General features: G+C 42.0%; 1 protein-coding gene across 2 annotated transcripts in view; it reads left to right on the top strand.

The window, feature by feature from the left end:
- Positions 1-11,740, top strand: part of MAP3K3 (mitogen-activated protein kinase kinase kinase 3) — a 39,769-nt gene that overhangs the window by 11,164 nt on the left and 16,865 nt on the right. For both annotated transcript variants that reach the window (XM_064473470.1, XM_064473469.1), the window contains exons 4-7: positions 232-272; positions 4,304-4,403; positions 5,679-5,792; positions 9,210-9,330. In XM_064473470.1, the coding sequence (XP_064329540.1) occupies positions 232-272; positions 4,304-4,403; positions 5,679-5,792; positions 9,210-9,330 (376 nt within the window). The remainder of the gene's footprint in view (positions 1-231; positions 273-4,303; positions 4,404-5,678; positions 5,793-9,209; positions 9,331-11,740) is intronic.

The raw sequence follows: 11,740 nt of genomic DNA, 5'->3' as shown, positions 1-11,740 counted from the left end.
AATTGCTCATGGTGCTGTGTTCACATGTCAGCCACTTGTTGTCCACAGTCTGCTTCAGTTTCTATGGAGAAAGTCATCAGACTTGTCATCTTCTGGTTAGCCTTTTGAGGAGTTGGTCACAAATTGACCTGCTTTGTGTTTGGGCCTTAAAATCATTATATGATCCATTTGTGTGCTTTTACGTATGCCAGGGTTTCATTTTGAACTAACCTTTTGTTCTTTCTGCTGCAGAATGATGTGAGGATAAAGTTCGAACACAACGGGGAGAGACGGTAAGTCTGTCTTCACTACTTCGAGTCTTTGCTCAGTAGAATAATTTAGTCGTTAGTAATTCAGGTGAAATGTTTTGTTGCCTTCGCTTTCCTTGTCCCTGAATGAAAAACACACAGTGAAGGCAACAGCAAACAGGTCATACAGAACCTGGTTATTTTTAAAAATCAGTGTGTCGTATAATATTTTCCTTTGATTTCATCTCATAGTATCTATTTGTAAGTGAATTGCAGGAATATTCAAAAAGCTGTCCAGCCTGAAAGAAATTCAGCCTGATAGTCTCTTATTTCACATATGTTCCGTTTGTTTCATTTAACTAAAACCAAATGAAACTGATCAAATTAGTGTCATTCTTTTCTAGTTTCTCACTTCCTGATGACCTATCACAATAACTGTCTTGCTGTGACTGAGCAACGGATACAGCAAGGGGACACCTTTTTTTCATTGGTCTAAAAGTTTCCTTGTTATTTCCTCTGATATTTAGTTCTGAGACACTTTCTTTTACAAAAACCAGAATTAACTGAATTAGTATTTTTGGTGCTAACAGTATAGTTTCCAATGGATAAAATTGTCTACACAATTCAAAGCAGGTCTCAAAAAGCTCCTTAGCTGCCATCTGTTTGAGGGGAACTCTCGATACTGTTGTGGCTGTTCAGTGGCTGTGTGAACGTACAGAAAGGCTCCAGACTTGTTTGCAGCCCTTTTGAGCCTCTTGCTCAGGGAAGAAGGGATCTTGATGCTAGGTTCCAGTTTCCTTTTTCTGAAGAGACAAATTGGATTGTAAGCATGAATTTACATGCTACTCTTCACAGACATCCTGTGGGAATCCTTTGGGTTCTCCCATCCCAGACAGTACTTTCAACATGTTGTTGTTCACGGTTTCATGATAAAATGCAAATTTAATGTTGATAGTACAACTGTGCAAGTTGTACGTAGTGATCCTAACAGCCTGGGACTAGCAAAAGTTACTGGCTGAGCTGCTTAAGCTCCTCCTCAAGTATCCTCCTTTGTCAAAATAAGGGATTTTTTTTTAAAACAGAAAAGCAGAGGCGTTCTTTGTTGATAAAGCAGATGGCAGAGGATAATTCATAAGGTCTTCCTCAAAAATTGAACTGTTTCATTCACCAAAGTACTACATGGTGAATTCTGTCACTGAAAAAACCCAACTTGTGGGCCTCAAGGAGAAAATACAAAAGTAATCATAGCTGGGATCTACTGCCGCCTTTGTCAGCCAGATCTCTACTGTGTCACAGGCATTGTGGACTACCGCAGAGCCACTGTGTGACATATCACAATTTCTTGTGACACCATGTTAGGACAAGGTAGCTTGGAAGCAAAATCTTGTCACCGCAGTCCTGTCATCTTGCATGTCTTCTGCCTGAGTGCATTTAAGATGGCACAGAGCTCAGGGGCGAATAAAGGTTTTTTTCTGAAGTAGCATTAAAATGAAAAGGTTGATTGTATGTTAGTCTAATTATGCAGTTACGCTCGCCTGAATTCCCCATTCCCAAAGTGGTATGCAGTTACAGACAGCAAGCTTGCACCGAGAATGTAAGTGTGTGTGCTTGGTTTCAGAGGAGCTGCCAGATCTAACCACAAATATTTAAGGTGGTCAGGCAGGAATGGGCTCCTTAAACCCTGCAGTCCACGATTTTGTGTTAGAAGAGTGCACGGAGTTTTTAAACTAATAGAATTTGTAGCACCTGAGAACAGCTCTGCTTTTTAATGCATTGAGTGTAGAATGGAAGCCTTTATAAGGGACTTCGGCTCAACTGAGAGCTAAATTACATTTGTGTGGTGCCAGAGTACTATAATTTCATGGATGGGTTTCTTAGTAATATGTAGAAAATGTTATTGTGGGCTGCTTTTTAACAAGGACAATTATTTCTAAATAGCTGAACGTTGCAGGTCTGGTAGCAAGATGAACCCTTCCTGGGAAAGGGGGTAGGGAAGCCAACTAACCTAGAGCTATTTAAAACAAAAGCTGCATATCATGAAAGGATACTGAGTGCTAGCTAAGCAGCCTGGATGGATGTTTTGGAAACTAAGCCTTCCATCCAAAACGCAGGTTCAGCACGAGCTCGTGTGAGCTTCCCCAGAGGTGATTCGGGGTTCCACTGAGCTCAGAGAGCTGCTCCTCTGAGCAAGATAGGTCTTGAGTTCCTGTGATCCGTTCACGTCTTCCTATTTCTGCCTGATGGCAAAATTGTGAAGTGGTGCTAATAATCAAGCTTTCTGGGGCAATATTTCAGCTGTGCCAAAGCAGAGTTGTTTCAAGGCACAGCGGTGTGGGTAAGCAGCTATCGAGGTGGTCTAATAGCTTTTGGAATGATGGTGGCTGTCAGCTGTGTCCCAGAGCAGTTTGTTTGTAACTTGCTGGTAGTGGAGATGCAGTGGGGTCTTGTGGCCCGTGGAAGCAGATGGCGAGAAGTTTGGTGCAGGAGACCGAAGGCAGGAGCAAGCAACCACCTGGGCCCTGTGCAGCAGAGATGAAAAGTGAGTTTCTGAGCCGTAGACCTCCTTGGCTTGCTAGACTATAGTTCACATTTGGATCCTCCCATTCTTGACCCAGGATATTTTACTTGCTGGTTCTGAAGAGGGTAAAAATTGTCCTTTGCCATGGCTATCAAGGAGGCAGCTTTCTGAGTACTTGGCAACTTCCTAAAGAAGAACATTCCACCAAAATAAACAGTTTTAGATGCTTTGCTGGAACTTCATACTACTATTTTGCCTAAAGCATTAGAGTTCCTATTCCAAGGTAGGCAAAACAGCAAAAAAACCCCAACAAACAAAACTATACTATCATTTTCTGACAAGCATGCATGTGTCGCAGGGTTCCCCTACGATGGCTGTGCCTGTTGCCTTTTTGGATTTCTTGAGGCCGTTGGTGTATGTGAGTCTAAAACTCCTGCAATTCAACTGGCAAGGAAGCAGCTGGGTGTTCAGTGTGTCACAAGGTCTGGGCTCGGGGAAAGCGATGAGAATAATTTACATCTGTGCATATTTTGTGTGTCAGTCAGTCGGTGAAGATGCCCAGAGATGCATTACATATGAAGAATACTCATGAGGAAGGAAGCATGAGAGTATGAGACTGACCTGTCTTATATGAATATTCCATCTTAGATACCTGTCTTATATGAATATTCTGAGTTATTGCAAGTCAGCTGTGCCACTGCTATTACAGCTGAAGCAGTGTTTAAGTTTTGATCTATTTGGCCTCTGTAATTTAAAAAAAAAGAATTGTAACTAAAGCAAGTCATGAGTGACAAACAGTTGCAGAGCTACAGTCAGATTTGACTTCAACTCTTGAGAAAAAAGCCCCTGCTGTGTTGCACAGGATTTGAAGGATAACTGCAGAGATGGTGTAGTGAGTCTGTGATTCAGATGTTTGGAGATGTTTGAGTTGAGCGTGCAGAGGGCTATCGTGGAGCTAACGTCACAGACCACCTTTGGGAAAGAGGGTTCTCAGGTTCCTTTGTGTCCTCCTGCTGACGCCTCCCCTCAGGAGTTCAGGACCAACTTTGCTGTGGGAACGGTTGTTGAAACCTTTCAACTGGAACACATTTCTGAAATTTTTAGGGAGCGAGTTTAGAGTTCAGGTACTGGAGTACTTAAACCAAATACTTTTTTGTTCTTTGGGCTTTCTGCAGCTTTTAATTCAGCTCTCGCTGAATGCATGTGTTTGTGTTTTGTGCCTGAGGCAGTATTCTTTAGGCCAAAGTGCATAGGAGATTTGTATCCTGTTATGTGAAAGACATTTATTCAGTAAAGAATACTTTTCTATCCAGGGACAAAGGCATTCTATTCGAAATCTTCAGTTGAATATTGCATTTTGACAAACCATTTGGAAATAGGCCAGAGATCAAGAATTCCTTGCTAAAGTAATTAATATCAGTTCAGACTAGAAAGGTTCATTACGTGCTTGAGGATGAAAGAAGAACATTCAAATGCGTTTCTAACCGTTCAGCCATCTAATTTGATTGCATTGTCAAGTATGTCTCTGAATTCAATCAGTGATTGTCTTTCATTCCAGAATTATCCCATTTGTCCGTCCCGTGCGCTATGAAGACGTGCAACAGAAAGTGAAAACAGCCTTTGGCCAGCCACTGGACCTCCACTACATGAACAATGAGGTACAGAGCATTGTTGTCAGCACTCAGAACATGTAACACTCTGGGTGACACCTCCTTTTCCCATCCCACATTCTGTACCTTTAAATTTAATTTTCAGTCCTTCCCTCTGATATGAACCATAGTTGAATCACTGCTCCAGAGGAAAGCATGCTGATACCGACAAAGCATCACACTGACGTGTGTATTGTGCGAACATCAGCATCTTGCTTCCTTGTACTGGTATAGTTTGGGAGTCTCTCTTGGGGAAGTGAAAAAAAAAGGTATTTGTAGTATTTTGACTGTTGAAAGCAACTATTGCAGGCCAATATATATACAGTCTGAGGACTGCGGGCAGTCCCAGAGTCATTTCTTCAGCTGCCTGATAGTAGAGTTGGTGTTGTTTGTGTTGTTGGAGTGCTGACCAGCAGCCATGCAGCCCTTTGTAACACATGTGCCTCCTGCTGGCTGCGATGCTGCCTGCTTATCGCCCAGCTCTTAGGCGAACAAGGGCAGTTAGAGAATGGGGGAGGCTCTCTAGTGTGAGGTGCTGTAGGGGGGCTGTGGGCGCTGTCACTGGTAAAGGAAGGTGACATGGGGAATAGCATTTGTCTCTGAGGAACTGGGTAGTCAGTGTTAATAACCTAAAGTATTCTGTTGGCTTTCTCCCTTTGGACACCCTAGCTTCTCCTTGGTTTTTTGTTGCGGCGTTGCCCTCCCACCCTCTGGGACTGCATCCCTAATGAAAGAGATGTGAAACCCCATTCACCAGTAGGAGTCGGACAAAAAGGAAAGGGGTTCTTCGATGTTAATAGCATTCACGTTTTGAATTGTGAGTGGGCTGCAGAATAGAGGGTGTCTGAGCATAATTTCATGGGGTCTTACTAGCAAGTTTTAATAATTCTTTGATTTCCTCTTTCAAAGTCTTAATCTTCTTCATACTAGTCTCTATCTGAAACACAATTTTCCCTTGATTGTTAGGTCTGGATTTGTAAGTATTCCGACACAGTGCTCTCATCAGGGAGTCAGGGGCCTGTCTCTGACTTGTTCTTCGCAAACAATAAATTCAGGTAGCAATTAATATTTTCGTGGATGGAGCCTTAGAGAAATTTGCATAGGGTCAGTCATTTCTCTGATGGCGAGGGAAGAAAACCTTGTTAAAAAGGACAGGAAGACAGTATTGTGATGAAAATTAGTGGAATAATTGAACAATCGGAATCCTATCTTTTTTTTTTTCTAATGTTTAAATTTCTATTGTGTCTTTTCTAATGATTTTTTTTCCTGTTCTTTATTTTGCAGCTATCCATTCCTTTGAAAAATCAAGATGACCTGGATAAAGCAGTAGATCTCTTAGACCGAAGCTCTAATGTGAAAAGCCTTAGGATATTATTGCTGTCTCAGGACAGAAACCATGTAGGTAACAACTTCTGTAACTGCAGCAAAATTAAGGTTTTTACCCTTAAGTCTCTGAAACATGATGGTAGCCTTCTCTGAGAGTAACAGTGATTAGCAAAATCACTGTTCACAGACATGAATGCATATGTTTATCCTCTTTGCTTTGGCTTAACTATAGGTATCTGTGTTCTTCCCCTCCCCGCCCCCCCGGTTTCAGCAGCTGGTCAGGGACTAAAACATTGCAGCTTTTTAAGCTGTAATGTGGAGGCCATTTTATATCAAGTACCCAATGACTGTATTCAGAAAACACTTGATGAGTTTGTTCACAGAGTGCATTTTTTACCTTTGATTAATAGCAGTGTTGAAAGTGCATGTAATTACCTTGCCTTTAAAAAAGCTCAGGTTGTCCTTGAAGGCAAGCTATTAGCACTTTTTTCCTGGGTGAGAATCCTGAGGACAGCTCCCAGTGATTTTTCAGTTCTGCAGCCTAATGCGTTGAATCCAGCCTTACTCTGTAGAAACTAAGTTGCTCTCAGCGAATAGTGGTGTATTCACCCCTAGGATGAAATTCATTGTGTCTTGCTTCACTTTGCCGTACCACAGGTGGCTGTGGCAGTGAGCGTCAATGTAGTTTGTACTTTTCAGCAGAAAAGACCATACCATGAGAAGTAAGTCTTTAAGTCAAGCTCCCAAAGCTGCCTGTTTTGGGCAGTGAATTGAACTGCAAGCTGAAGAGGGCAATAAGACTGGACAACTTTGTTCACTCAGCCAATGTCTTTTTTTCAGAACTAAGGTCATATAGCTTTTCAAACCAAAGACCTTGATAGCTTAGATATTTTATTTGCAAATTACCAAATTCTCTTAAAGAGTGTGACACAATAAGCTACTCTGTCTTGAAAGCTCTGTTGGTAGTAGCTTGTCTATCTTGAATGTTCATCCCTATTCAAGTTCTGTAGGCTGTGAGCTCAAGCTCTTGAAATAATCACACCAGTAATTCTTGGAACTGTCAGGAGACAGTAAATATACTGTAATGTAAATATACTTCTGGCTATTTTTGAATTTGATAATCCATGTTAATAGAAATACAAAGACCTTCAGAAGCGTTAACAGCCCTTTCCCAAACGACTGGGTGCCAAAAGCTGGAAAGGTGTAGGAGGGGATGATGCTGTTCCTTGTCCTATGCCCTTTCCCTAAACATTTGTGACTGCCTGTTCTGAAGACAATACTTGGCAAGAAGGCCTTTGGTCTGACCTAGCGTAGTCAGACTTTGTTCTGTGTTGTCAGGAAATAGTCTGTAAAAGGTGGCCTCAATTTTTGGTATAACACAGTAAAACGATCCCCTTTTACAGCCCTCTATTAATTTCAGTGTCTTCAGAGTGCAAATCAGAGGTCAAACGATACTACCTAAACTTTACATAAGCCACCTACAGTAAACACTTAGTAAATCTCATCCCTACACCAGCCAGTAGCCAGTACTGTGGTGTTGTCCTTTTATTAGCTGTTTTTTCCTCTTTTGCTCAAAGCAGAAACAAACAGCGAAGTCTTCAGTAAGTGCCACTGTTTCCCCCCTCTCCTCCGACTTCCTCTTCAGCTCTGAGTTGCCTGGCAGGAGAGCCCTACATGTGATAAAGCAAAAGCCCACAAGTCTGAAGGAGGTTTCTTGGCTGCATGATCTCATCCCACAGAGGGAGCGGGAAGCATTATTTTTCCTGAAGTACAGGATGCAGATTTTGTTTTGGTTGTGCTCTTTTCTTTTTCTGGGGATGGAAAGGTAATGCTGTGACTTTGGCACAAATATGTATATAAAACAAATTAACTTTACAACAGTAGCTATGTGACTAGTGCTGAGAGCCTGTGTTTGTGAATAGCGTTTATATTAATTTTCTTGTGCCTCTTTCTGTGGCTCATTTGTGCTTTCTTTTATCAAGCAACTCACTTCTGTGTCAGTCCTTTCTTTGTGTTTAGAAACTAATGGGAAGAGCTGGTTAAGTTGAACACCTAGAGTACTAAAGCCGGTCTGTCCACATAAATGGTGTGACCTGTGCACCCTTTATTCAGCTCCCTTGATTGTATTCATGGGAGAGTTTATGTAATTCAAATCAGGCTCCTTCCTCAGTTGGCGCAAGGGTAAGTCCTTATTAAATGAGCAGTTATTCTTTACTTTTTTGATTGTGTGGCCTCACACCTTGTTTGCCAGTCATATTCAAATAACTTTCAGAAGACAGAATTAATTTCCTTGGGGTCTCTTTGGTTACGTTCATCTCAACAAAATAAATGCTTTACAAACATAGTTAAATTCTGTAACACACAAGAGGAAGGAACTATTACATTCTGTAAAACTAGGTACTTTGGGACAAGATTAAAATCGAAAGTGCCCACCTGCTTTGGCGTGCCTGGGCTCTCGCTTGGGGGAGGTTGGAAGTTCGCAGTATTTCATATGTTCAGACCTTAGGGCACCATCCTCAGATCGTTGGTGTCCTGTTCAGTCCTGTGTTAAGAGCCCACGTTCCCTGTATCCATGGAAAGAGCACAGAGGCATTAGCTGCCTGAAGCTGCAGTCTAAATATTTCCAAGTGAGCACCCTCTGGAGTCTGAAGTGGCCTTGCAGGTTCGCATGGCAGAGCTGTGCGTAACTGCTGCGCTGCACAAGGAGGGTAACAGTTCTCCTGGGCAGCATCCTACTGCCCTAAACTGCAAAACCGTCCTGCAGCTCCTCTTCCTACAAAGCGTGCTGGAGCTACCCCTTCCATCTTTCTCGATAAACTGGGGAGAAGTCCTTTGGCACATCTCCTGTCATTCCTGCCTTGAATGAGATGAAGGCACTGTGGCAAAACAATCTTTAATTAGGTTATGTCTATGTAAGTTCAGGGAAGGATGAATAAAGGCAACACAGGCAGCATTCATCTTGGCACCTCCAAACTCTTTGTGCTCTTAAACTCTCTAGAATTTATTTTCACTGAGATGGTCTGAATTGTCAGTTTACTTTTTAAAGATGGTGGGGAGTCAAGTTGCTATTTAACTGCTTCTGAAAGAGTGCAAGGTTCATCATTTATCTCACTGGCCAAGATGGCTCGTAGAAATCGTAGGTTCTTCCATGGTCTGGCCTCAGTGAGTGGTATGGGCCCCTTCTTGTGGGTTTCATAGGTGGCTGCTAATGGAGGACAAACACTGAGGCTTGTAAATCCTGCATTCAATCTGAGGCTGGAGGGTAGCATGCTCTAGTTGTTTGACTCCTGTTTTACACCATAATTGTAAAGCTTGCTCTTTCACTGCCTTTATTGTTTGTGTTCTGTGAAGTTAATAGGATCACAAGCTCTAGAGCTGTTTCTCAGCTACTTTCTTGCTACTAAACATAATGATAGTTTTGAAACTGTGGCCAGACTGCTTGAGCTCGGTCTCATTTTATTTTAATTTTTTTTTCATTTTACCCAACAGACCAGTTCTTCACCCCATTCTGGACTGCCCAAACAAGTCAGGATTAAAACTTCCCAGTCTGTGGGGGATGTGAACACACCCTATCAGCAGCCAGAACCCAGAAGTAGGCATCTGTCTGTCAGTGAGTATTTTTGCCACTTCTGCTTGTCTTTGTTTTGTGAAAGGTATCTTTTGGGCACTAGTATTTATGGTATAGCATTTATGAAAGCCATGAGAAATTGAGAGGTTATTCTAGGACAAGGCAGTTCATTTTCAAAAGCTCTTAATATGTCTACAATAGAATGTTTCAGAGTTCCTTACTAAGTTGTTGAACAGCTGAGCAGCTGCTAAAGGGGATGTCCTAAAGCCAGATTCACTGAGGTTAGAAATTTGGAAAGCTTATGTGGGTCCATTAAGCTTTTTATTTAGGTTGGCAATTTCAGTTCATGAAACCTAGATTTGATTTTTTTTTAATGTTGAGCTTTGGAATCTGTCCTCACTCCTGTAATCAAGCATTTTACTAATGGCACAGGAATTGCCCTACATACTGAGTTCCCGAACCTTTCACTCTCGTAATTACCAGATGAGGAGAGCACAAGGCTAATATCATATCAACTGGCACAGCTGCACAGAAGATACTAAGAAAAAGTCAGAGTAATATGTAACTTTGTCTCATTTCCTTTGTGTTTCTTAATGAACTTATTCTTACTGGAAAGGTCCATGTAAGATTCCTGTAATTTTTATGACTTCTGTCTCTGGTAGATTTGTCTGAGTTGTCCCAACTTCTGTGTTATAACCCCTGTATAACTATGCAGTACTATTCAAATCTGTGGTTGAAGGATGCTCAAAGCTGTTAACTTCTTCTATGAAAAACTAAAACATCTGAAACTGCTTCAAAGACCTTTGGGTCAAAAAAAAAAAAAAAAAAAGCCTGTGGTTTAGAATCTGGCTGCTTGGTGTGAAATTCAGTGAGCAGTGAAAGAGCAGGAAGAAGGTAAGCAATAATAGGGATCTGCAGTATGAAGACTAGAGCCTAAGATGGTGTTCCATGTTAATGAGTAGAGGATGGCTGTGTTTGCTACAATGGCTATTTTAGGGCTTGTCAGACCTAACGCTTCAGATGACAGGTGCTGCACATCACCAGGGCAGTACCAGGAGCTGGGAATGTCAGAGTTGTTTCCGAGTTCTAAACCAACTCCCTCTGTGGAAGAGGAGTGCTTCAGTTTCGTTAACTCTGTAAACTTGAGGCACAATAATTACAGGATTTTAGATCAGTATTCGCAATGCAATCTTAGTGCCAAATAATAAATCTGATTAAACTAGAACAGACAGTCTCTATATGGAGGGATCTAAGGAGGGGTCTACGGAGTGATCTAAGCCGGAGCCAGAGCCATGGTGTTCTGACCAAAGGTAATTGGGAGAGTAAGCTCAGTAGAGGGGGACTTGAGAACTAGACCAGTAGTTCTCAATACTAGAGTTGTCTAGCAAACCTGTTCGTATCCTGTCTAGGGTCTGCTGATCCCCTTTTGTACAGTTTGCTTTTATGAAATAGCAAACAAAGAAGTGCTGAAAGCTTGTGAGGTACGTGACTGAAACTGGGACAGAAAGAGTTTTCCCATCCTTTCTAGTTTGAAGTTAATATGCCTAAAAAGAGCAACATTCCTCGGTCCTGTGAAGAAGGCAGCAGTATCCATGCACGTCTGAACACCACATTTCTTTTTTCACAGACAATTTAAATGCCAACAATATTTTATTTTAAAAAAATCTTTCTCCTTTACTGGCATTCTGAGGTATCCAAATAACGATGCCAAAGCTAACAGACTGTACCGAGTGTCTGTCATGGGTAAACTGTGTAGTAATAAGGGGCCCCTTCTGTATCCCAGTTGTACAGACTTTTTCCTCTTGTCCCAGCTTATGGACACTTTCTGATTAGCCTGTCAGTCATCAATCACGTCAAAGTACCAGACTGTTACATTAAGAGATCCAGAAGAGTTCCAGTTCTGTCAGAGGTCTGATGGTAATTTGGCAGTAGCTCAGTCTTGAATCAATTCTTTCTTCTTCCTCTTCTCCTATCCTTGATTTGGAAAAGGAATGTACCCCTGTTTCCTAGAGTTTCAGGCACAGGGACTTTCCTGTTCATACCACGTCATGCAATGAAAGTCGAAACCAGCGTTCAACAAAAGTTGTTCGCATGCGGGAGATACGTCTGTGTAGTTCCTGTATTCTAAAGTGGACGGGCCTCAAGCCTGCTGTCACCAGTTCAGAGGTTTGGAAATAAAGATAACTTTTATTTAAAAAAAAAAAAAAGTTGCTAAGCATTCTGGCAGCGCTTGTGTTTTTTCCACTCACTTCCTTTGATATACATTGATTTAGTGCCGACTTCCTTTTCCTGCCCAGTGATGGTGGCCTTTCCACAATAGCAGCTGGGCCGATGCCAGCAGGACTTGGGCTCCCTTTGGCCAGCCGTGGCATTGTATCGGAAAGAGTGAAAGTGTGCTCCCGTGACTCAGTGCAGCCCCAAAGCACGCTCTCTTGTTTATCTCCATGCCAGT

This window comes from Phalacrocorax carbo, chromosome 25 (assembly GCF_963921805.1).
Source record: "Phalacrocorax carbo chromosome 25, bPhaCar2.1, whole genome shotgun sequence".
Lineage (NCBI taxonomy): Eukaryota > Metazoa > Chordata > Aves > Suliformes > Phalacrocoracidae > Phalacrocorax > Phalacrocorax carbo.
Note: the sequence above shows the minus strand (reverse complement) of the source record. Positions and strands in the feature narration are given on the sequence as shown.